General features: G+C 42.2%; 1 protein-coding gene across 1 annotated transcript in view; it reads left to right on the top strand.

Moving 5' to 3' along the window:
- The window catches only part of LOC126252532 (troponin C-like), a 60,069-nt gene that overhangs the window by 5,859 nt on the left and 32,104 nt on the right, over positions 1 to 22,106 (top strand). The window contains exon 2 of the mRNA XM_049953427.1: positions 20,669 to 20,699. Within this exon, the coding sequence (XP_049809384.1) occupies positions 20,669 to 20,699 (31 nt within the window). The remainder of the gene's footprint in view (positions 1 to 20,668; positions 20,700 to 22,106) is intronic.

Genomic DNA, 22,106 nt, shown 5'->3' with positions numbered 1-22,106 from the left:
TGACGTCCTTAGGTTAGTTAGGTTTAAGTAGTTCTAAGTTCTAGGGGACTGATGACCTGAGATGTTGAGTCCAATAGTGCTCAGAGCCATTTTGTAAACTAGATATCCCACTACGTCATGAAATCAACCCGGCTGTTTTCAGTTCCACCTGAAGTTAGAAATTTAGCAGTAGTCCTATTCTTTGACCACACATCTGGACTATGTAGCATAAAAATATCAGATGACGATGACAGATCTGTTAAACAACTGTGGGACAGCAGTACAAAACTGTATTAGCCATGCGCAAAGGCATATAGAACTTCACTGAAATATTACTTATCCAGGATTTGTAATGAAGGTGGATTGGTTGTAGTTTATGATAAATTCGTTTCTCCGAAAGATAAATTTATTGTTTTATATTGACAATGTTTTCAATGATCCGATCATTGTTATAAGTAGATATAGTCGTCTCTCCACGTTCAAGTGTCCCTTTTTTAGTATTAATTGGTGCTGTTCATAGCCAAATAGAACGTAGCATGGAAACAGTAACGCAAGTAGAACTGTTAGAGCGCTCCCCAGTAATGGTACACTCACACTTATTACATACCAAGGGAAATCTAATCCACATAACCCTCCCCATCAAAACTGAAACGGCTAATACTGTTCGCTATAATGAAGCTGACCATTCAACATTAGAGTTCGTGATGAAATTTCAGTTCAACTTTGAAAGGTTGTTAGCTTCAACGAATCGCAGTGACGTCAGCAGATCAGGAGAACAATGCAAGTCTGATTACGGCTGCATTGTTTGAAATAAACCTGAGAAATATCGTGACACAAAACATAGTGAACAATCACCGTCAGAGAATGTAGAAAATCCTGGGTCAATTTTCGAGGGACACAATATTTCATCCTCAGATAAATGAACAGAGCCATTTTAATTGGGTCCAGTACGTTTACCCATCGTATCTCGCAGTAGGTGCAGCTTGAAGTACAGCACGTATCGGATCTGCGATGGCTGTGATACGAGAAACTACATTTTAAATAGATGAATATAATGAATCAATGAATTTTACTGTTTAGTGACTTCTTCGTTTTCGCAGTTTTATAAATTTATTTCACTATCGTGGTAGAGAATTGCTCCGCTATGGGAGCTTCGTCTTCCTCCTCGATGTCAGAGAATAAGAAGGATCATTAATATTCGGGTTATTTCACGGAGTGCAACGGACAGACCTACATAATGTGACGCTGCTACAGCCTTCGTGCTTCGCGGTAAGCTGCCAGGAAATTTTAATTTAGAAACTACCAATCGTTGAAAAGACTAATGAGATTCACCAAAAACTAGAGAGTTCCATTAAAAAGCGATCACTTAATAGTTCACAGCCTCTGGTGCAGTCATCCAATACCAACGAGATTTCAAGGTCTAATTATAAGGGGATGACAGAAAGATTCCATTCGCATTAGACCGGCTTATGAATCTCGAATTGCAAATTGTAGGTTTAAGATTCCTATAAGCGGACTGAAGCTGTTGACGAAATATATTTCATTATGGGCATGGTTCGTTGAGTGAACGCCTATATCTCTTGTGCATTATTTTCTTATAAATAGAAATTACATACGTCTTTTGTAAAAAGACACTCCTACATGTCTCACTTTTATAATTTTCTAGCGTCCATCCTCATAGTTGTGAGGTTAGCTCCAGTTGGTTTCCATTTATGACGAGTACCTCATTTTTTCAAACTGGTTGAGCGGTCTAAACAAGAAACACAGGTTTCCGTACCGTTAAATGACATTTTATTTGGGGAAATGAATAAAAACAGAAATCGATGACGCAGTGTCAGTTCGAACCTTGCTGCTGTTTGGAAGACAAAATTTCAGAGGCAACGCCCTACTACAGTGAGAACAGAGGCGACGTTTCTCGTGTCGTCTAACAATTTGTGGGTCACATCCAAACCTATCTTAAATTCGTAAGTCAATGATGTACTATAATGGCTTATGTAGGATAAAAGTACTCATGCTTTCTAAACACTGTGTGTTGAGAGCAAAGATTCTGTTGATAGCAAAGATTCTCTTCGAACTAAGTTGTAATTACGAAGATTAGGAAGACACCCGATTAAGTATTGTTTTAGTGTAGGCATAAGGGTCACAGTTTCTTATTCACAACCTGACTGAATTCTGCGCAAGCGAAATACTGTAATATGTGGGGGATACACAGCACTTCTAGCTTGTAAGCATGCCCCACGTTCCTCCAAGCGGAATGTACGTCATAATACTACCTTAAGAAACTTAACTACAGAAAATTTGAGTAGAACAGCGTGGTAATTATGGTCGGGTCCAATGGGTGTGGACTAAATTATTGCAAGAAATACAGCAACCAGCCGTTTTTTTTCCTTACTTTATTTACGTTCAGATGTCTTCATTCCGGTCTTTTACCCATCTTAGTTATCTTAACACAGCTCAATACTTATCGTTATTATTTCGACTGCGTTTTCGTGCTGCAGCTGCGCTGTGCTTATAAAATGTGCCTGACACTGTATGACGGAGATAAATAATGCGGAAAGAAAGTAGTTCTAGATTAGACGTGAATATGATACTCGGGTAACAGTAAATTGAATAACAATGTTGTGTTGTATGCTGACGGTTTGTTACAGTTCTCAGTTTAACGACTACACGAAAATGAAGCTGCATGTGACTATTCTGATAGGAGAACTTCTTCTCGTATTCAATGTATGTAGTTTTAAATCGAACATCAGTTGTGGATTACTCTCTCTCTAAGTATTAATCCCGACTTGCGGGGTCTGCTGTTTTGCTACATCTCCTCCATTTCTCCCTGTCGTTGACATCTGCTGGTCTTAAGCCAACAACGTGCATGTCTCCCCTGACGTAGTCAGTACATGTCTTTACCGGTCTTCCTCGTGGTCTTGTTGCTCCTGTTTTTGCGACTGAGTTGCCTTGCTTTCTCATGACGTGGCCGTATCAGCGGAGCCAGGCTTCCTCACTTTGTCGGCGATCGGCGCGACACCAAACCTTTGCCGGACGTCTTATTTTTTACGCGGTCAGATCGTGTCAGCCCCATGGACCATCGAAGCATCTTCATCAGTTGTGGATTACTGGTTGCTATTAATTAGTACTTTTGTCGCCGGATTAGTGGGCGTCATATTATTCTGTCTGACCATCCTCTTGAGAGGTACATTAGTTTTATCGAAACTTCTTAGGCGGATTCGGCCACAGTTCCTACAAAAAAACTCACGGCCCTTCCCTTTCTCATTTTTTCTATAACTAAAAATTATTCATTTCCTATCAATCTCATTGGTTTCTCCTGCCTCTTTTTCACTTAGCTATAACACACCCCTCACAGATTCATAAAGAGTTGAAACACGGAAAACTGATTAATTTGTGGACGGCATTAGACGTTTCTGGGAACAGAACCTACGCGCTAGAATATGTATGCTGAATAAGAATTTGGCTAGAAGAGTCTGAAACACAACGACTTTGATGGTCGGTCGATTTCATACGAGGGAGTCCATTTAAGTTTTTACAAAAACCTTGAAGGAGAACTTTTTTTGCACCGAATCGTCTTACTGGTTCTTTAAACAATAAACTTCGAAATTTTGCACATTTTTGCATGCGTTTTGATCAATTCTGGAACATTTCTTCCACTCTGACTGTGGTGCTTCAAAAGCACAGTCATGAAAGGATTCAACAGGTAATGAATATCGCTATCAATGCATTTTTTTATTAAGAGATATCGTTAGGGGGGATAGATCATGTGAATACAGGCGGTGAGGCAGCAGTTGCGTGTTTTTCTCCCTTAAGTAACCAACTGTTTGACGTGTTGCGTGGCAGCTGTTTTTGTCAAAATGATAGCTGGTCGGACATTTTCGTTTGCTTTTCATGATTTCATCGATGATTTGTGGCAAACAAATTGTTGTACAATAACTAGCATTAACTGTTCTTCGATTCCACGGTTGTGTCACATCCAGTGTGACCAAAGAAACAAGCGACGAATTTCGTTGAAGTGCTTCCAGTACGGAATACTCTTGTTGGTTTGTTTCTGTCTTGAAACACCCGAAAATCTGAGTGCCACTTAGTTTCCGGCTCGTACGGAGACGCCCAAGTTTCGTTTCTGTTGCAATATTGTACACAGACTTTCCACTTCTTCGGTCCAGTTTTTTGAGCATTTCCTTTAACCAGTAGACAAAAACGTTGTCTGAGCTTCGGTATATTGGGAAAAACTCTCCTTCACAAAACCGCAGTCTAGAATATGTTTCCACTTGACGGTAAGTTCATCTTCACACAGCGTCGATGTGATTCACGGAATCATGTAAAACTATTGTAGACGTTTTTTCTGAAGGTGCTATTATCATTAAAAGCTGAACGAAGCCGCTCCGGGCGTTGCTGTTGAGATAGGTCTTTGAGAACAGTAACAATAACATGTGGTTTTCACTCCCGGTCGTCATGTAGGTACCTCTTGTAAGAGTTACGCATTTTAACTGTAGCATCACAATACTTATATTCGCCAATGAAATCCGTCACAAACAATTAAACCACAATTTGAAAAAAATACTACTGTCCATATGTACAGTAACGGAATGTAAAAAGGGCGTTTATTATCAATTCTTAAAGCTGTCATAACATAAAATGTCTGGTAGGTAGCAAAGCAAGTTTTAAACCCAACCTAAAATCATATCTTCTGAGCAACTTCTTGTATTCCATGGATGAATTTTTATTTAAAAACTTGGACCCTCTAAAACGAAACCTAGTTTTCAATTGTAGTTGCACGAGTACGACTAAAAAATATGTTCATCAACGTGAACATTAATCACGTTCACATATAGTGTAAAGTGACTAGTTCAACAGCCTTCCGATAAAAGAATGGTACAAATGATCTACGGAACGTGTACTTAACGAAGGTCGTAAAAAAGTTATCGAACAAAAACCTTCATGTAGATTTCCAATATTGCACACTACTATGTTTTTTAAAAGCCCACTATAAACTAACTAATCTACCAGCTTCTGAGATGCCAGTGTATTAACAACAACAAATGTGAAATTTTAAAGTAATTGTGTTGTCACATCTCAAAGCGTCATCTACTGTTGGTTTGTAAAAACTCAAAAAGCAACCTGTGCCTGGACTTCGACCAAGGTCGCAACTCTCTCGCAGCAGGTACAGTAACCGGTAAGTTGCACCTATGTATGAATTACTGGTGACTCGATGTGTATGTTAGCTAGGATTTCCCACTACACTTCTGTACCAATGATTACTGTGTTTCGTAAGTATACGATGGATTTGAGATATGCAGCGCTTGCTGCGGTAGCGTGAGCAAACCGCTGTCTGAACAAGTGGAACCAAAGTTTTAATTCTCCACAGGCACAGGCATAAGTGGCGCTTCGGTTAACAGAAAATAATTTTCTACACAATAACGTTCACCTCTCCCAAGATGCGCAGTAAAATGTGTAAAGATATTTTAGTACTCAACATTGTTTATCATATTTACAAAGAAAATAGGACACACTATTCGATTAGGTGATACGGCACACTACAGTTCGATCTTCTGATTGTGACTTTTCATGAAAAACGTGGACTTTCGATTGACGAAATTTTTGTGCTTTGACTACACACATATCCACTAAAGTGAAACCACGTCACATAATTGAGGAATACATGCTCCAGTTCCGCGGTTCCATGGATCCCAGCAACTCACCAAAACCATGTGCAGTATGCCAGACGCTTTTCTCTGTCCGGCGCCTTCAATTCCTGCACACTACGACCATAATTATGCACGAATTTTAACTTATTCAACACTTTCTGACCTGTACCGTACGATATGTGAAACTGAAAAGAACCTCTTGAAGACGAACGTAGCATCGCATGCCTCGCCTCAGTCAGTTTACCGCCCAGCATTATGGCCAGATTCCCGTTTCTCTTCTTGTCTGCAACTGATCCTCAAACCAATAAAATGGCAATCAGCTCGTTATTGTTGAACTGTTCGACACAGCTGGATGCTTGCCACGAAATGGGCCTACAATACGTGCATAGGAACGACTGGAAAAATACTGTTCGACGATGAAAACTCGTTGCTGTTGGGAAAACTAAATGTTTACCTGCGATGAACTGGCAGTGCTACAAACTTCATGTGGTCCGTACCCGTTTCGGTTCCGCCTTCGATTGCTATCCGTAATAATACATGTGCCGCTATCTTGTGGCAGCTGACTGAACGAATGCAGTGCAACTCTTAATTATACACACATTTATTTTCATGTCCGCGACTTTTCGATCACGTTGTATAATCCATCAAAGTAACATACTTGAGTTACAGTCAAAATTACTGTTTAGTCGCATGAGGTGTGGTTATAAAATAACGGGACTACCACTGTAAATAATTTTATTTCAAAAACATACATAGTTGGTTATTGCCTCACTCAGTGTACTTCACTCTTCTATCCCTACAACGCTCCATGCGAATTTTCCACTGGTGGGAACAGTGCTAAAAGTCTTGCTCCGTGAGCTCCTTGAGGAAGCGTGATCTTTTCCTTTCTCTGCTACAAGGGACTGAAACCTTGTTCCTCTTAATGCAGATTGACCTTGGAGAATACACAAAAGACACATGGTGATAGGTCAGGCCGATAAGGTAGGGATGCTGTACGTCGCTAGAAAACTCTTAACAGACAATTCGGTATGAGCTGGTGCGTTCCCTGGATGCGGAACACATAACTTGTTCTTCCACAACTCGGTTCTTTTTTTTTTATTTTCTCACGGAGTTGAGCAAGAACCTCAAGGTAGTAATGTTGATTAATAATGTGGTCTTCTGGATCCCGGTGCAGATTCATAATTCCATGAATATAGGAAAAAAATCATAATTGCTTTTAATCTTTATTTGCTCATTTGAGCTTTTTCGCTCTCGATGAAGTTGGGGCCTTCAAATGCATGGACTGGCGCTTAGTTTCTGGATCATAAGAGAAAAATTAACATTTATCACATGTTATCACTCTTTCCAGGAACCTAGTATCATTTTCAGTGGTATTCAAAATCTCAGTACAAACATTTTCAAGAGGTTCATTTTGTTCGACTGTGAAAACTTTCGCAACCAGTTTCGCACACGTCTTTCTCATGTTCATTTGGTTACGTAAAATTTGCCTTACGCATTCTTGGTCAATTCCTACAGTTTCAGCTGTCGATCGAATACTTAACTGACAGTCATATCGAATCGGATTACCTACTTTTTCGATATTTTCATCTGTTTCTGATGTTGAAGGGCGTCCTGGGCGCGAGTAATCTTCAAAATATTCTTGCTCATGGCGGAAGCACGTGATAAACATTCCTTGCCATACACGTATTTTAGTAACAGATAGGTTTCAGTAGTAGTCTTTTCCAAGTTTAATGTGAAAGTTCACGACAACTCGTTGCTCTGTTGTTACACTTATCATTTTTCCGTCAAAACAAAGTAACAGCTCTTACACAAACGAAAACCACAGACACCAGAGATGTCGCATTTGACTTCGCGTCACAGCTATTGGTTGTTATCTTTGGCACATCCGTAGTACTGTGATAGCATCAGTCCCGTTAGATTACAGCCACACCTCGTACATTGATGAAACACGACAACCCACAAAATTTGGTTTGGCCGTGGACCTCACAATCCTCGAAATTAAAGATTGTTAATGTGAGCTACGACCTGACGCATACCTTATTTTTAGACATCTGTAATTAGATGGCGAGACAAGGTGAACATTCTCGTCTTATATTTATCGAGACAATTTGCTGTAGACGTGGCGTCACAAATGCGCTGGCGAGCTGACGGCGGGCGCCTTGCACAACGCCGTGCCGCAATCTGCGAGGCTCATTCGCCTTGCGGGAAGCGCCCTCCCCAGCACGGCAGGAGTGGAGCCATTAAAAGGAGCGGGGCGACGCCGTGTGTTGAGCGCACGCTCGTAAAACAGTAAAGCTGCGCCAGCCGCAGAATTACAGCTGTACACGTCAGCTCTAACGAGCAGGCGCAAGACGCGAGCTATTTTTATGTGCTGCACTTTCCTTCTGGTAGCAGTCCGCGTAGCTTGCTAAATACTACGAACTGAAAAAGAGTGTTACTACTCGTTACAGTGTGTAATCTCGAGGCACGTTACAGCTGCTTTCGTAATACAATTGTAAGGTCTCTCTTTTGATTCAGCGAGGTGTGTTAATAATGCTACCAACAGGTTCTCCGACAGATGCAGTGCAATGTCGAACCTACTGGCGGACCTAAAAGTGCACTACCACATGAAAATTCAATACTTCACGGAATAATGTAGGTAGAGAGGTTAAAATTTACACACTTGCCTGAAATGACATGGGGGTTTACTCAAACTAAAGAAAAATTGCACAAAATGACCAACAGATGCCGCTTCATACAGGGTGACAATTATTGAACTTTTGAACTACATGAAATAAAATCGTCATTACTTCTGAAAGGTTTGAGTTACGACGTTCAAACTGCACGTTTGGCCACGGTTCACGATGGGAATTTGTGAGCGCATGCATGGATTGGTTTAGCGACGAAGCCCACTTTAATTTGGATGGGTTCGTCAATAAGCAAGATTGGTGCATTTGGGGGACTGAGAACCCGCATTTCGCGATCGGGAAGTCTCTTCACCCTCAGCGGGTGACTGTGCGTTGTGTAATGTCCAGTCACGGAAATCGGCACGATGGCACGATGACTACCGAACAATACGTGGAGGTTTCGGAAGATGATTTCATCCCCAGTATCCAAAGAGATCACGATTTCGACAAGATGTGGTTCATGCAAGACGGAGCTCGAACCCATAGAAGCAGAACAGTGTTTGATGTCCCGGAGGAGCACTTTGGGGACCGTATTCTGGCTCTGGGGTACCCAGAGGCCACTGGCATGGGTCTCGATTGGCAGCCATATTCTCCGGATATGAACACAAGCGACTCCTTATTGTGGGGCTATATTGAAGACAAGGTGTACAGCAATAACCATAAAACCATTGCTGAGCAGAAAACAGCTATTCAGGAGCTCATCGGCAGCATCGACTTCCCGACACTACAAAGGGTCGGGCAGAATTTCGCTGTTCAACTCGCCACATCATCCGCAGTGATGGCAGGCATATCGAACATGTCATAACATAATACCGAACATCTGTAGCGGCGTTTACGTGTTGAATAACGCCGTAGTTTGTAACTGATTTACGTTTTTTCATATTCAATAATTGTTACCCTGTGTGACACAAAAGCAATAATTAGCGTAACAACTGATTTTCAGAACAGGCGATGTTCTTTACAACAAGTGCACGTGTCGGCCGTCATTCATAAAAAAAGTACCTATAGTCGAGAAAAAACGTGAACAGTAATGTACAGCATTTCAGCAGGTACGGTGAGAGATTTCCGTCGGATGGTGTCTTTTAGCATCGCTTTTCAGGTCGCAAGACTTTAGTAGACTTGTGACTTCGGGTAACTCCTCAACCAATAATCACGCTGATCGAGGACTGGGGACTGGCAGGCCAAGCGTGTTGAAAAGGGTGGCTCAGAACGCGATCCTCATCAAATGATGTGCGCAAGGGATCTTTCATATGTGTAGCAATATGGATTGGAGCGCCAGGCAGGTGTTTATCAGCCAGGCTAGGGAAGATGGGATTCTGGAACATATCGGCATACCTCGCACCCCTCACGCTGACGGTTCGGAAACCAGAACCCCACATTTCCTCGAAGAAAAGGGCTCCGATCACGACTGAAGTGGTAAATCCAGAACCCATCGTGACTTTCTCGTCATGGAGTGCGAGTTTCACGACAACTGCAGGATTTTCGGTAGCCCAAATTCTGCAGCTGCGGATGTTGACAGACCCTCAGAGTGTCAAATGCGCTTCATCGGTCCACATCATGTTAGACAATAAATCGTCATCTTCCTCCATTTTTTTAAAGTGCTCACACAGCAAATGCTCTCCGCGTCACAAAACCGGTTGCTAACAGTTCATGATGACGCCGAAGTTTGTACAGATAGCATTGGAGGACAAACTTTTGGGCTCTCCTAACAACAGACGAGCGCCGACTTCACCGTGCGGAGAGGAACCCGTTAAAGTCTCGATTTCTTCTGAACTGTCCGAACAGCAGTAGCACTTGTGTCTGGTCACCCACAACCGGGCCGATCGTCTAAACAACCAGTGTCCTCGAAATCCGTATTCATTTTCTTCTTACTGTCACTTGGCACCGGACTTTCCATCGTTCGAATACCTTTCTTATGGTGATAAGCTGCAGCGGCGGATTCTGCATTCTGATAATAAAGCTTCACAAATAGTGCCTTTTCTGGTAAAACCAACATGCTGCGAATGCTGGCGTATCTGACTCTCACTACTGCTCATTTTATATGCGATTCCAATGCGGCGTCACTGACCTGTTGCTGTCCAGTGACATATGTTGGCCGAATATTGCACTAATTTTTGGTGTCAATAAAAGCTCGTGTCATATCATGCATGTGTGTCAAGATGTACATTATTCCGTGAACTGGTCCATTTACATATGTTAGCAAGTTTTTGGGTCACCCTTCTGACACTCCACCCCTTTTCATGTCCGTCAGACGTCAGAAAAAACACCCTGTGAGTGCGTTAGCGTCACTAGAATAAAATTTTGGGGTTATGAGTGGACCTTTATTCTATGACAGAGCACATTGGTGTTTAGCTACAAACAGTTTATTTAATTTCTGGATCGTTGTCAAAGAAGCACGCGGGTTTGCATAGATTGTCACATGACAATTTCAGGACAGTTCTCAAATAATGTATTACGTCCTCACTAGCGGAAATAACATTGAACACAATAACATCAAATTTAAATAGAAAGTTCTCTACAAGATTTTTTTTTACTTGTAGACAGTGAAGTTGGTCAATATTATGACAAATCATCCGATTCCGGTTCTAAGTTCAGTAATATTTACAATGACAATCAAGTCTACGAAGGATGGTTGGTTTTTGTGACATGACGAGCAAAAGATTGCTCAAGGTTGCTCGAGTTCACAGTGGACGTAAGCTGGTGAACCAACAAGTTTACGCCTCTGCCAGCGGCATTTACCTTTAGCTACGATGTGCTCTCCGCTGCATGGCTGCTCTCGTCCTCTGAAAATCCTATAAAAAGCTAATCAAAATCTTTACTTATCAGCTGAAACTGTCCTATGTTTCTCGTTAGGCGAGAAAACATGCATTCATCCCCAGTCTGGAAAATGTGGCGATATACACGTGCATGGATTGTGGAGTGTGTATACTTCAATGCCCTTTCAGTTCTCGCAAGAACAATTAACTACGTGGCTGTTTCGTTTCTCCGCTGTTGGGAGCTTAACGAATCTTCAGCTAATTTCTAGCTGAATGTCAGCCAAAGTGAACACAGGGTGTTCACACAAAAATTCCCCTGGCGTCGTACAGGGCGTGATGCGCCCTGTTCTACACTTGACGCTGGTTCAAAGGAGAGACTATGATGTTTTCGGTATTGTGTCATTTACAACAAACTGCACCCATCTGTTTCCTTTTGTACTTCACGTCAAGGGTTTCTCAGACCAATGGGAGCGTTCCTTTCGTCCTGTGAAAACTACCCCTGCCAATCGCAAAGGGCCTATCTTTAAACTGCGTCAAAATATCGCCCCTTTTTCTCCATCCGAGTTTATTTCAGCCAATCGGAAATTTTGTACCCGCTCCTGACGCCTAAAGTTACACTCGTACATCACGAGCCTTTCACTTGATCAGCTGCGTCGCTGGTCTGTTTCTATCCATCTGGAAATTCCCCGACACAGTTTTCTATGGAATTTCTCCGTCGCAGGCAGCGCTGGACCGCCCTACCTGCTCCTCTCGATGTATCGCCCGGCACGTTCGTGTCCCTGTCTCCGCAGGTCACCAACCCGTGTTAGAAGCCTTTCGTTTTATGCGGGCCGTGACGACACAACTCGCGTCTGCCTCCAAACTAAAACGTTTCTTCCAGCAGCTTTTTACACCTCTTGCTCATTGCCATGCAGCATTCTGGTTCGGTGTGTTAATACCGTCGAATAGAGTATCATTACATACTGTATATTTTGATATATTAATCTGCTCACCATAGCCGAAGTATGTCAGGTGACATATCCATCTACTTGTTACAACATATAAAACCCCTGTAAGGTGCGAAACTGACATTCATTCAAGCTGCCACCTTACACCCTGTAGACACAGACGTAGTTATGAAGTGGGCATAACACAACGTTGTGTCGACCTCAGCAAATTATTATGCGAAGGCTACTTTTTCCAACCTCTGATCGATAGCGAAATGAAGACCACAGTAAAAATAAAGAAATTATTCCCTATGTTAACCTGCACCTTCCAGGTACTTCTCTACATAGTCACCGCTCCGCTCCATTTGTCGTAGCGTGGCACCAACTTTCCAATACCCTCGTCATAGAATACAGTCGTCTGTGATTTCTGCCAATTCCCTATGGTGGTATCCAACTCGTTGTCTGTGCAGAAATGTTCTCCGCACAGCCAGCGGTTCATGTCAGCAAAGAGATGAAAATCAGAGAAGCCTAGTCCGGGCTGTACGGTGAGTGATCAAACACTTCTCACCAAAATGCTCGAGGAGCGTCTTTGTTGCGTCTACAGCGTGCGGCCGAAAACTGTCACGAAGAAGGAAACGCATGCCAGTTACGTGACGCTGCTGCATGAAATCATCCTAAATCCAACAGCAGAACTTCACACTTGGCGAGACACGCCATTCTCTAGGCACCTTGACGTGCTCACTGTGTTCTCAGAACTAAAGTTGCGACGTGCATACTAGAGACATTGCAGAACACGTTTTCGCAAAGCTTCATCGGATTTTCACTGTGGTTTTCTTTTTACGATCGACCAGAAGTAGAAAAAAAAAGAGACAGACCTCGTAGTACGTTTCTAGTTAGAGAAAATCCGATTAACAGCGGCACGCTTTGTGATGAGCTGCTTCAGTTAGCTTGAGAGCGTTACTGGGATGTTCAAAAGACACCAGTGGCAGACGCTACGGCGAAGGTGTTTTGTTTCGTGAAAAAGTTTACGCCTAAAATTCCGACACCTTGAGTTCGATGAGCAGTCTTGCATCGTATTATTTCCTGATGCGTCGTATGAGAAATGGAGGAAAAGTCGGATAAATTATAATTCATATAGGCTTACCGACGGTCGACTCTCCCATACACCTTTTACGAACGGAACAGGGAAGGAGGAAATGAGAATGGAAACAGAAGTACTCTTCGTCACAACGTAACGTTGCTTGCGGGATACAAAACAGAGAGAAAGACTGCTACGCCACTGGTGGCGAGGAAACCCATAGCGGTAGGTTCAGCCTTCCAATCGGAAAGGGTTTCAATGACTAATGTCGACAAATCATGTGCATGAATTCTGCCTCTCTTTCTCCAAGTCCTCCTCTCCTTCGTTTTTTCCTACTATCTCTGTCGCCTCCCCCCTCCCCCCCCCCCATCCCCCTCTCCAACCACAGGCCACTGAGTATTCACTGCTGGGCCAGTCTAATGTAGCTTTATCTCACCCTAGGACAAGTGCCTGTTTGGCAACAACGTCAGTTAACCCCATTTGATCGAATGGCGGTGGAGCTGAGATCCTTTATTGATAGTAGCTTTTCATCTTTCTGCTTTAGGGCCTTATATGGACTGCCTTTTAATTCAATTTCTTTGTTTGTCGCTGTTCTTCCATTTTATTCGTATTTCTTCAATGTTTTTCTATGTTTCTTTTTCCTTTCTTTACAGAACGTGTCCTTCCGGAACCTTCCATTTGGAAGGTTTCCTTCTAAAGATGTTTCTTTCCATTACATGTTCTTATGTTGCTCGTTTCTAAATATTTGTTGACCTCTTGAATCCAGGTTGGTTGATCTGGCAGAAGAAACCATACAGCGATGTCATCGGTCCCATCGGATTAGGGAAAAAAGTCGACCGTGCCCTTTCAAAGAAACCATTCCGGCATTTTTATGAAGCGATTTAAGGAATTCACGGAAATCCTAAATCAGGATGGCCGGACGCGGGTTTGAACCGTCGTCCTCCCGAACGCGAGTCCAGTGTGATAACCACTGCGGCACCTCGCTCGGTCCTTGAATCCAGATGGTTGTTCAATCCCCCCTCCCCCAAAAGATAGCGGAAGCTCATTTTGGTTCGTATTTTTTTTTCATTCATTCTGTAAATTCTCGCAAAGAACATCAGTCTTTTGTTCCTCATTGTTTCTGAAATGTTTTCAGTATTCTGACAGATATTAGGTCTACAACTTTGCTTCCGCCGTTTTGCAATAGACGGAAGCAGCGGCAAGTGGGGTTCAGGTGGTTGATCACAGGTGTAATACAATAAGCTTAGGCATCTGTAAACATAATGTCATAAAAATATTAGTCGATTTGTGATTGCATCATAATGTTATTCTCGATTAAGCACGTTAACTTACGTACCCGGTTCTCGCCATTTGCCGTAAGTTTTAATTTTCTGATTTAACTTGAAGAAATCTGCGGCTGTGGCGCTTAAAATGCTGGGTAAGACCAATGGTAAAGGAACTATTAGTGGAGGAACATGCAGAGAATGTTTTCAATGCCTTAAGAACGGTGATTTTGATGTTGAAGACCGGCATGGCGGTGGAAGACAGAACGTTTTCGTAGCTACTAAAACAGACGAAGACAGTCACAGGACATCATTATCGAAAGCAATTGATGCGTTCTATCCCAGCACTGAAAGACAAATGGCCACAATACAGCGATAGACACGTAAAGGTAATTTTGCAGTAGGTCAGCGCTGGATCCCATGTCGCAAAACCCGTCAAAACAAACATGAAAACGTTAAAATGAGGAGTCCTGTCCCTCCCGGTGTATTCTCCATACGTTGCTCTCTCTGACGACAATCCTTTTCGATCAGTGGCATACAGTCTGGCTGACCAGCACTTCCGATCATATGAACAAGTGTAAAATTGAATCGATTCATGGATCCTCACAAAAGACGGGATTCGTATGCTATCCGAAAGATGGGGGAATGTAGTGGCCAGCGATGGGCAATACTATGAATTATAATTTTTTGTAAGTTTTTCACAATAAAGCCGTGAACTTCGGGAAAAAACGGCAGAAGCAAAATTGTAGACCTAGTATAATACTTTCCAAAACTCTGAAAGTTTTACAGGACATAACACTGTTCCTATGTTTGTTCTTTCTCATAATTCTAACGTTTCAGGTGTATAAGTTGGTACTAAAAATACGCTGGCTTGTAGGCATTTGGTAATAACTACTGTGTTGTAGCGCGTCATTGTAATGTTTTTAGATACTGTAACTATTTTTTGTTCTGGGTATCTTAGTTATATCGTAAACTCTTTCCTTTGACGTATCCTTTCATCTACAGCAGACGTATTCTTTGATTTTTCCCTCTCAAATATTTTTATTCCTTCAGCTTTGATATTGGATAAACGTCCAGTCTTAAATATTACAAAGGATTTTCATATTCGCTATGATATTGTTGAGGGTGACTGGTTCGTACTGCTGCATTTACCAGGCTTGCAAAAATGTTATCTTTGTTGCTATTGAAAGGTATCGGCGAATGTCACTACATGGTTTAGGAGGTGGAAGTCCTCGCGCGAGAAGGAGTCGTTGTCTGGACTGTCCTACTCTCCACACTTACACAGAGAGCCAATCACGTTACGCAGTCAACTTTACCATTGGCCGGTAGAACCGCGCCAGATTCTACGCAGCAGCTTTCTCTGCTTCAGTTGTTTGAAAGGTCTTCTGAGTATACAATTTGTGTATCTGTGTGAACGACAGCTTAATCCAATGACGATGACGTACACGAATGTGAATGGACACTCCCGATGAGGCTGTTGCTGGAACTCGAGGTGCCAATTTTCAAAGCGTCAGCAGTTCTGTATTTGGACGGCTCTCGCCACCCACGGCGTTAACGAGAGCAGCCGCTGTCTGGCAAGTGTGAAACGCTTGCACTCGCCATCAGATATCAGAAGCGTCGCGGCCGGGGATTCCCCTGCTTGCAGGGACAGCCGGCCTTTGTGTTCGGCTAGCTGCCGGCTCGACCCGCTGCAGAGGTGGATTTGCCGTTAACAAAGGAACAAAGCCAAGCAGCATCCAGCCTCTGATTCAAAGCACAGCGGGATTGATTCGCATCTCTGCTCTGAGAATTGGAGAGCTCAAGCGGGTGGCTTAAAAGCAGCGTATTCGTAAAAGACGCGCAGATGGAATGCTGCAATTTAATCATTTTGACATTACATTTACAAATGGTTATTTTACTTCACGTAAATCCTTTGTCATGACTAATTAACCTAATATCGCGTAATTCACTTTGTAATCAAATAGCATGTTTAATACGAACAGAATTAATATTAACAAAAGATACGTCAGAGGATAATTTTCAGGACTTCTTTTGTTTTTAAAATGTTTTTGGCTTTATAGATTGTAAGGAACGTCTAGTGCTTCCCGCTGTGATAAATTTTGTGACACTTAACGTACAAAATTTCATAGCTAACATAGATATCCGTGCTACGCCGGGTCTGCTTTTGGGTTGTTGGAAGCTTTATGTGGCACGTTCACTCAAATTTTGTTCACGTTTTCTCTATGCCACATATAGTGCGAGAAGATCCCAGAAAGCTGACAAATGCTGTTGCCAAGTTTTAGCTGCTAAGAGCTAAAGTTTGCCGTCAAAACCGAAAATCATTGTCACCTAAAACTGCCGCTAACTACTGCTACATTTATCTGTTGACACAGAAAAGTAAACAAAAAACGTAACGCGATTGGTCTCGGTAAATGAGCGAAACAGCTACACAAACTTCATATTGACAGTGACAGATCTGGCCGAACGGACTGTGCATGTCATGCAAGTGTCCTTTTTTTCTTCTGTTTTGCAGCCTAATGATGATACCAACCTCCCAGTCCAAACATCTTTTGTCTTTTTGTGGGAAAAAGTGCCATTCGAATTCATTTGTTATGTATACCGTTGGACAAAAAACTGTGTGCTTGAACATAAATCCAGATGCTAGGCAATCCTGTAGGTGATGCTATTGCGTTTGACCACGAGCGGCACTTGTAAAATGTCCTCAATACGCTGAAAGTGCCAGTCGTGGTCAGAACAGTTATTCTGAGTATTTGTGAGTGCATTACGAAGGTGGTACGTGGTTCAGGATGTGGCCAGTGTTGGTGCTCATATGGTGGATCATTTCGTGTTTTATGTCTCAAGCAGCATCATATCCAAGGTTTTACAGGAAAAGCGGAAAATCGTCATCCGCTAAATCACAACACAGGCGAAGTGTGTTTTCAGTGATCGTGACAGACGGTCACTGAAGAGCATAGTGATGAAAAACAATAGGCCGACAGCTGTTGTCATTGGAGAAATCAATGTTGTAATAGCAGCACCAAAAGAACACGAATGGAGCTCCATAATCTGGGAATTGCAGGGCATAATCTGGGAATTGCAGGGCGAACTGCATTTGCAAAACTACTAAACAGTGATGCAAATGATCATAACAGGAAAACGTGGTGGCGAGCGCATAAAACCTGGACCGTGGAGCACTGGAAGAAAGCCATAAGATTGACTGGATCTTGCTGCACATTGTTTCCAACGTCTGGTCGAATTTACGTCCCAAGAGTGAAACACGGCAGGGGTTAGATGATGATTTCGGCAGGCATATCGTGGTGTTTCATTTGCATCATGGTCATTCTAAAAGGTCGCATTTCTGTCAAGGGTAATTTGAACGTTTCGGCTGATCAGCTCCATCCCATGATGCAGTGATCGCTCTCCAATGGTGATGCTGGGTTCCAAGAGGAGAGGGCCCCAGCTCGCAAAGCTCGTATAATCCAGGACTGGATTTGATAGCACGATGATGAATTGTCGCATCTCCCCTGGCCACAACAGTCACCAGATCTCAATATTATTGAGCCTTTGTGGTCTACTTTGGAAAGAGAGCGCGTGATCGCTATCCATCTCCATTACTCTTACTTGAACTTACCACTTTTTGCAGGAATAATGGTAAAAGATTCCACTCTAAACCATACAGGATTTGTATTTATCCATTCCGAGGCGTCTGGAAAAGTTTTGAATGGTAAGAGTTTTCTTACACCGAGTTAGGCATGGCAAGGTGGTGTGTTTTTTGTGTGGTTCCGTATTTGTCAATGTCCGCGCGCGCGGGTGTGTGTGTGTGTGTGTGTGTGTGTGTGTGTGTGTGTGTGTGTCTATGGGCGCGAGCGTCGTGTTTTCGTGTTATGGAGCACGGTGTCGAAGGGGAGTTGGAGTGGTATGAGAAATAAAAGCGTAGAGAAATAGAACTTGATTTTCAGATGCTCATTCTTCTTATTGATGATGGCTAACTTACGTTTATTTGTCTCTTATTCAGTTCAGTAACTCTGAATGCGGCGATTTCCTTTTTTTAAAAGGAACTTCCTATTCTCATTACTCATTCTCAAGGTTCATATACATCGATAAGCCAAAACATTATGATCACTGGTGGCGCTGCGGATACATGACGCAGTAACAAAAGTATGTAAGCGGAGCAGACGCGGAAGGATGTCACCCTTCTGAAGATATGGGCTGCAAGTGGGGAAATTCATAGAGATATGCGACTCTGACAAAGGGCATATTATTATTATTACGCAGAGCCTCTGAACGAGTATCTCGAAAACGGCGAAGCTGGTCGAATGTACACGTACTATTGTGAATATCTAGGGAAATAGGTAGAAGGACAGTGAAACTACCTCAAGGCTCTAAATGGTTGGACGTCCACGACTCTTCAGAGAACGTGGGATTCGGAGGCTTGTCTGCTCTGTAAAGTAGGACAGATGGTGATCTGTAGCATCTCCGTCGAAAGACCCTGGCACTGGTGCACGCATAGGTGTTTCAGAGCACACCGTTCATCGTACGCTGTTGAACACGTAGCTCCGCAGCAGACCACCCTTATGTGTTCCCATTCTGACCCAACGACATCGTTAGTTACGATTCCAGCGGGCGCGGGACCATCGGGATTCGACCGTCGGTCAATGGAAACGTGTCGGCTCTTCGGGTCAATCATATTTTTGCTACACTAGGTCGACGGTCGTCTCCACAGACACCGTCATCGAGGTGAAAGGCGACTCGAAACGCGAAGCGCACCACAGACGCAGGCTGGTGGGAGCAGTATTATGCTATGGCGGACACTCTTCTGCGCTTACTTGGGACATACAGTAGTAATCTAAGACACGGTGACAGATTCGAACCACCTGCATCCCTTCATGCTCGATGCCTTCCCCAACGGCGATGTTATCTTTCAGCAGTATAATTGTCCTTGTCTCGAAGCCAGAACCGTGTCACAGTGGTTTGAGGAGCGTTATGGTGAACCCAAGTTGCTGTCTCGGCGACCAAATTCACCTGATTTAAATCCCATGGACCTCGTCTGAGCTGCTATAGGACGCCGTCACTGCGTACGCAAATCAGCGGCCCGGTATTTATGCGAATTACATGACCTGTGCGTAGACATCTCATGTCACATACCTCCACAAACCTAAGAGCAAACTGTCGTATCCCTGATACGCAGAATCAGTGATGTATTTCGTTCCAAAGACGGACAAACAAGCTGTTAAGCAGGTGGTCATACTATTCCTGGCTCATCAGTGAGTAGTGTAATGCTTTATTAGATGTTCCTCAGCGATGAACTAGCTGCTCTCTTCTGCTTCTAACATATATTCATTATACCGACATTCATTTTCGCAACAAGGAAGTAACAGAGAGAAAGATTACAACTGATTTTGGCACCTAAAGAACTGCCAGTGGAGGCATAGAGTGATTGTTGTGTGTTTCATTACTGGGTCTGTGCTCATATTCACATAAACGGGTACTGAAATACTGCGGAAATAGCAAAAACTGTTTTTCCATTACGTAATCGTTAATTTTCTGTGAGTCCTATTTATTACCGGACGGTGTGTGTTTTTCACATATGGTGAGAAAGAAACCAGTTTGGTGGTATACTATACTGTTTTCCCAGGTTTTGACGTTGGTAATCGGGCTTGTCCTAGGAGAACTATCCCATATCATATTAAATGAGTGAAAAGTTGTGTGATAGATAAACGACTGTTGGGATTCAAAACCGGAATGTATCACATTTTCGAATAGGAAGAAAATCTTAAGGCCATCTGAGATAAACTTCCTGTTGAAGAGATGATTAGAAGTGCAGCAAAATCTCGGTTAGGACAAAAATGAGGAACCATTCTGAGATTCACCTTAGTCGATTTTGGAAAAGCGTGGAAAATCAACCTGTGGACGGGAATGCAGGGGCCCAGCATTTTAACCAATGCGCCGCAACGCTCGTTTTGCCGCCGGCGTATTACATAAAAACTACAGCTGTCTTAGCGGGTTATTTTACGGCTGAAACCTTATGGCTATTAAATTTCTCGTATAGCGTGAAATAGGTGTCAACTGCTTCCAGGTATTTTCTTACCTTCTAGAATGGAAGCAAGTACGCATTTTTGTCGTATATGGCCTACTGTAAATCAATAATAGGAACGACATGACAACTGCTTCAATGTAGTCTGTTTATATTCACGATGAGTAGTCTTGCTTAGTCATCATTCTGCAGTACTATATATTTATAATGCCAGTGTCAAAATGACCTCAGTTTCAGTCATTGTGAGTCCAGTTCCATGCATGTTTTAGTATTAGCTCGGTAGGGAGATACTGCGAAAGTTACAGAGTTCATCTTATCACTCTTGTCTTCTCTGTTTCAGACTGAAGCACTGGATTCTGAGCAAGTCCAAAGTAAGTAATAAGTTTCATGTACTTATTAAATTAATCATTTGATGACCCAGTCTAACATCCAACCAATCTTTCTTCAAACATTTTCCGAATTGTTAGTTGTAATAAAAGAAAACATCTATTAACAATACTATAGGCAGATACAGTCAAATCTTTGCACTTTTGAAGATAGTAATTTTATGAACCATTTAGTCATTAGCAGTTTTCTTCCAACCGGAACTGAACGGTCAGTACGGTACCATTCTTACAGTGGCGTCGATAAAAGTGAAATTGAAGACATCATTATCCACAGCCATCAAGAGTAAAATGGATTGACAGCTAAATAATTTTCGTATGTAGTCTACATTCAGTTTCCCTGCTTTTATATGAAATGCTCTCTGACTGACTTCTTCATACATTTACGATCTGTGGGACACCACCTGAACAAAATACGTTGTGCATTTATTCTTTCTCGGTTCTCTGCTGCACAAAAGACGAGTGTCGAATCAATCTCAGCACGTCTTACATTTAAGTAGAAGCAATTTACTTGGTACATCAATGTTTGGGTCCAGAAGGGTTGCTCCAATGCGGATACTATTTGTACAGGTACGCTTAAATAATAAAATATCAACAGTGGTACTTTCTGTCATCTGATCAAGGCGTCTGATTGTGTAGATCGTATTACTATCTTATAAAAAGTTAAGTTTTATGGAATTAATGGCCTTACAAACAACTGGTTTGAATCATACTTAAGAAACGGAATAAAACCGGTTGTATTAAATAATTCAAAGAAAATTGGGAGAATTAAGTGGACTCTTTCTAAATTTTGAGAAAACAAACTATATTCAGTTATGTAAAACAAATACGTCGTGCCAATTATTGATACAGCACACGAACAAGAGTCAGTGAACAGGGTAGAAGGCTCCAAGCTAGGACTGAATGATGCATATTACTGAGCTGCTCATACAGTTAACCTCAATTACTCCTGCTGTTCGTATAACTGCTGGTATAGGAAACAAATGAATGATTTTCATAAAATATTTCCTCTCAATAATGTCTTATGGAATAATTTTTTGGACTAACCCATAACTCGGAAAAAAGGTATCGAGTGCACAAAAGCGTGTAAGAAGGGCATGTAGTGGTAGTGTTCAACTATAGTCATCTTGCCGTACCTCGTCAAGTAATAAGGCGTTTTAACAACCCTTCACTATATATATATATATATATATATATATATATATATATATATATATATATATATATATATCTCCAGTAATGAAATTCATCATGAATAATTCATAACAATTTTATAAGAATACCAATCTCTTCACCTAAAACACTAGAGGAAAATATGACCTTTATGACCCATTACGAGTGCTGTCAGTGGCTCATAAAGGAGTTCAATATGCAGCAACAAAAATGTTTAGTCAT

This window comes from Schistocerca nitens, chromosome 4 (assembly GCF_023898315.1).
Source record: "Schistocerca nitens isolate TAMUIC-IGC-003100 chromosome 4, iqSchNite1.1, whole genome shotgun sequence".
Taxonomy (NCBI): domain Eukaryota; kingdom Metazoa; phylum Arthropoda; class Insecta; order Orthoptera; family Acrididae; genus Schistocerca; species Schistocerca nitens.
This window is presented reverse-complemented; position numbering and strand designations above follow the sequence as displayed.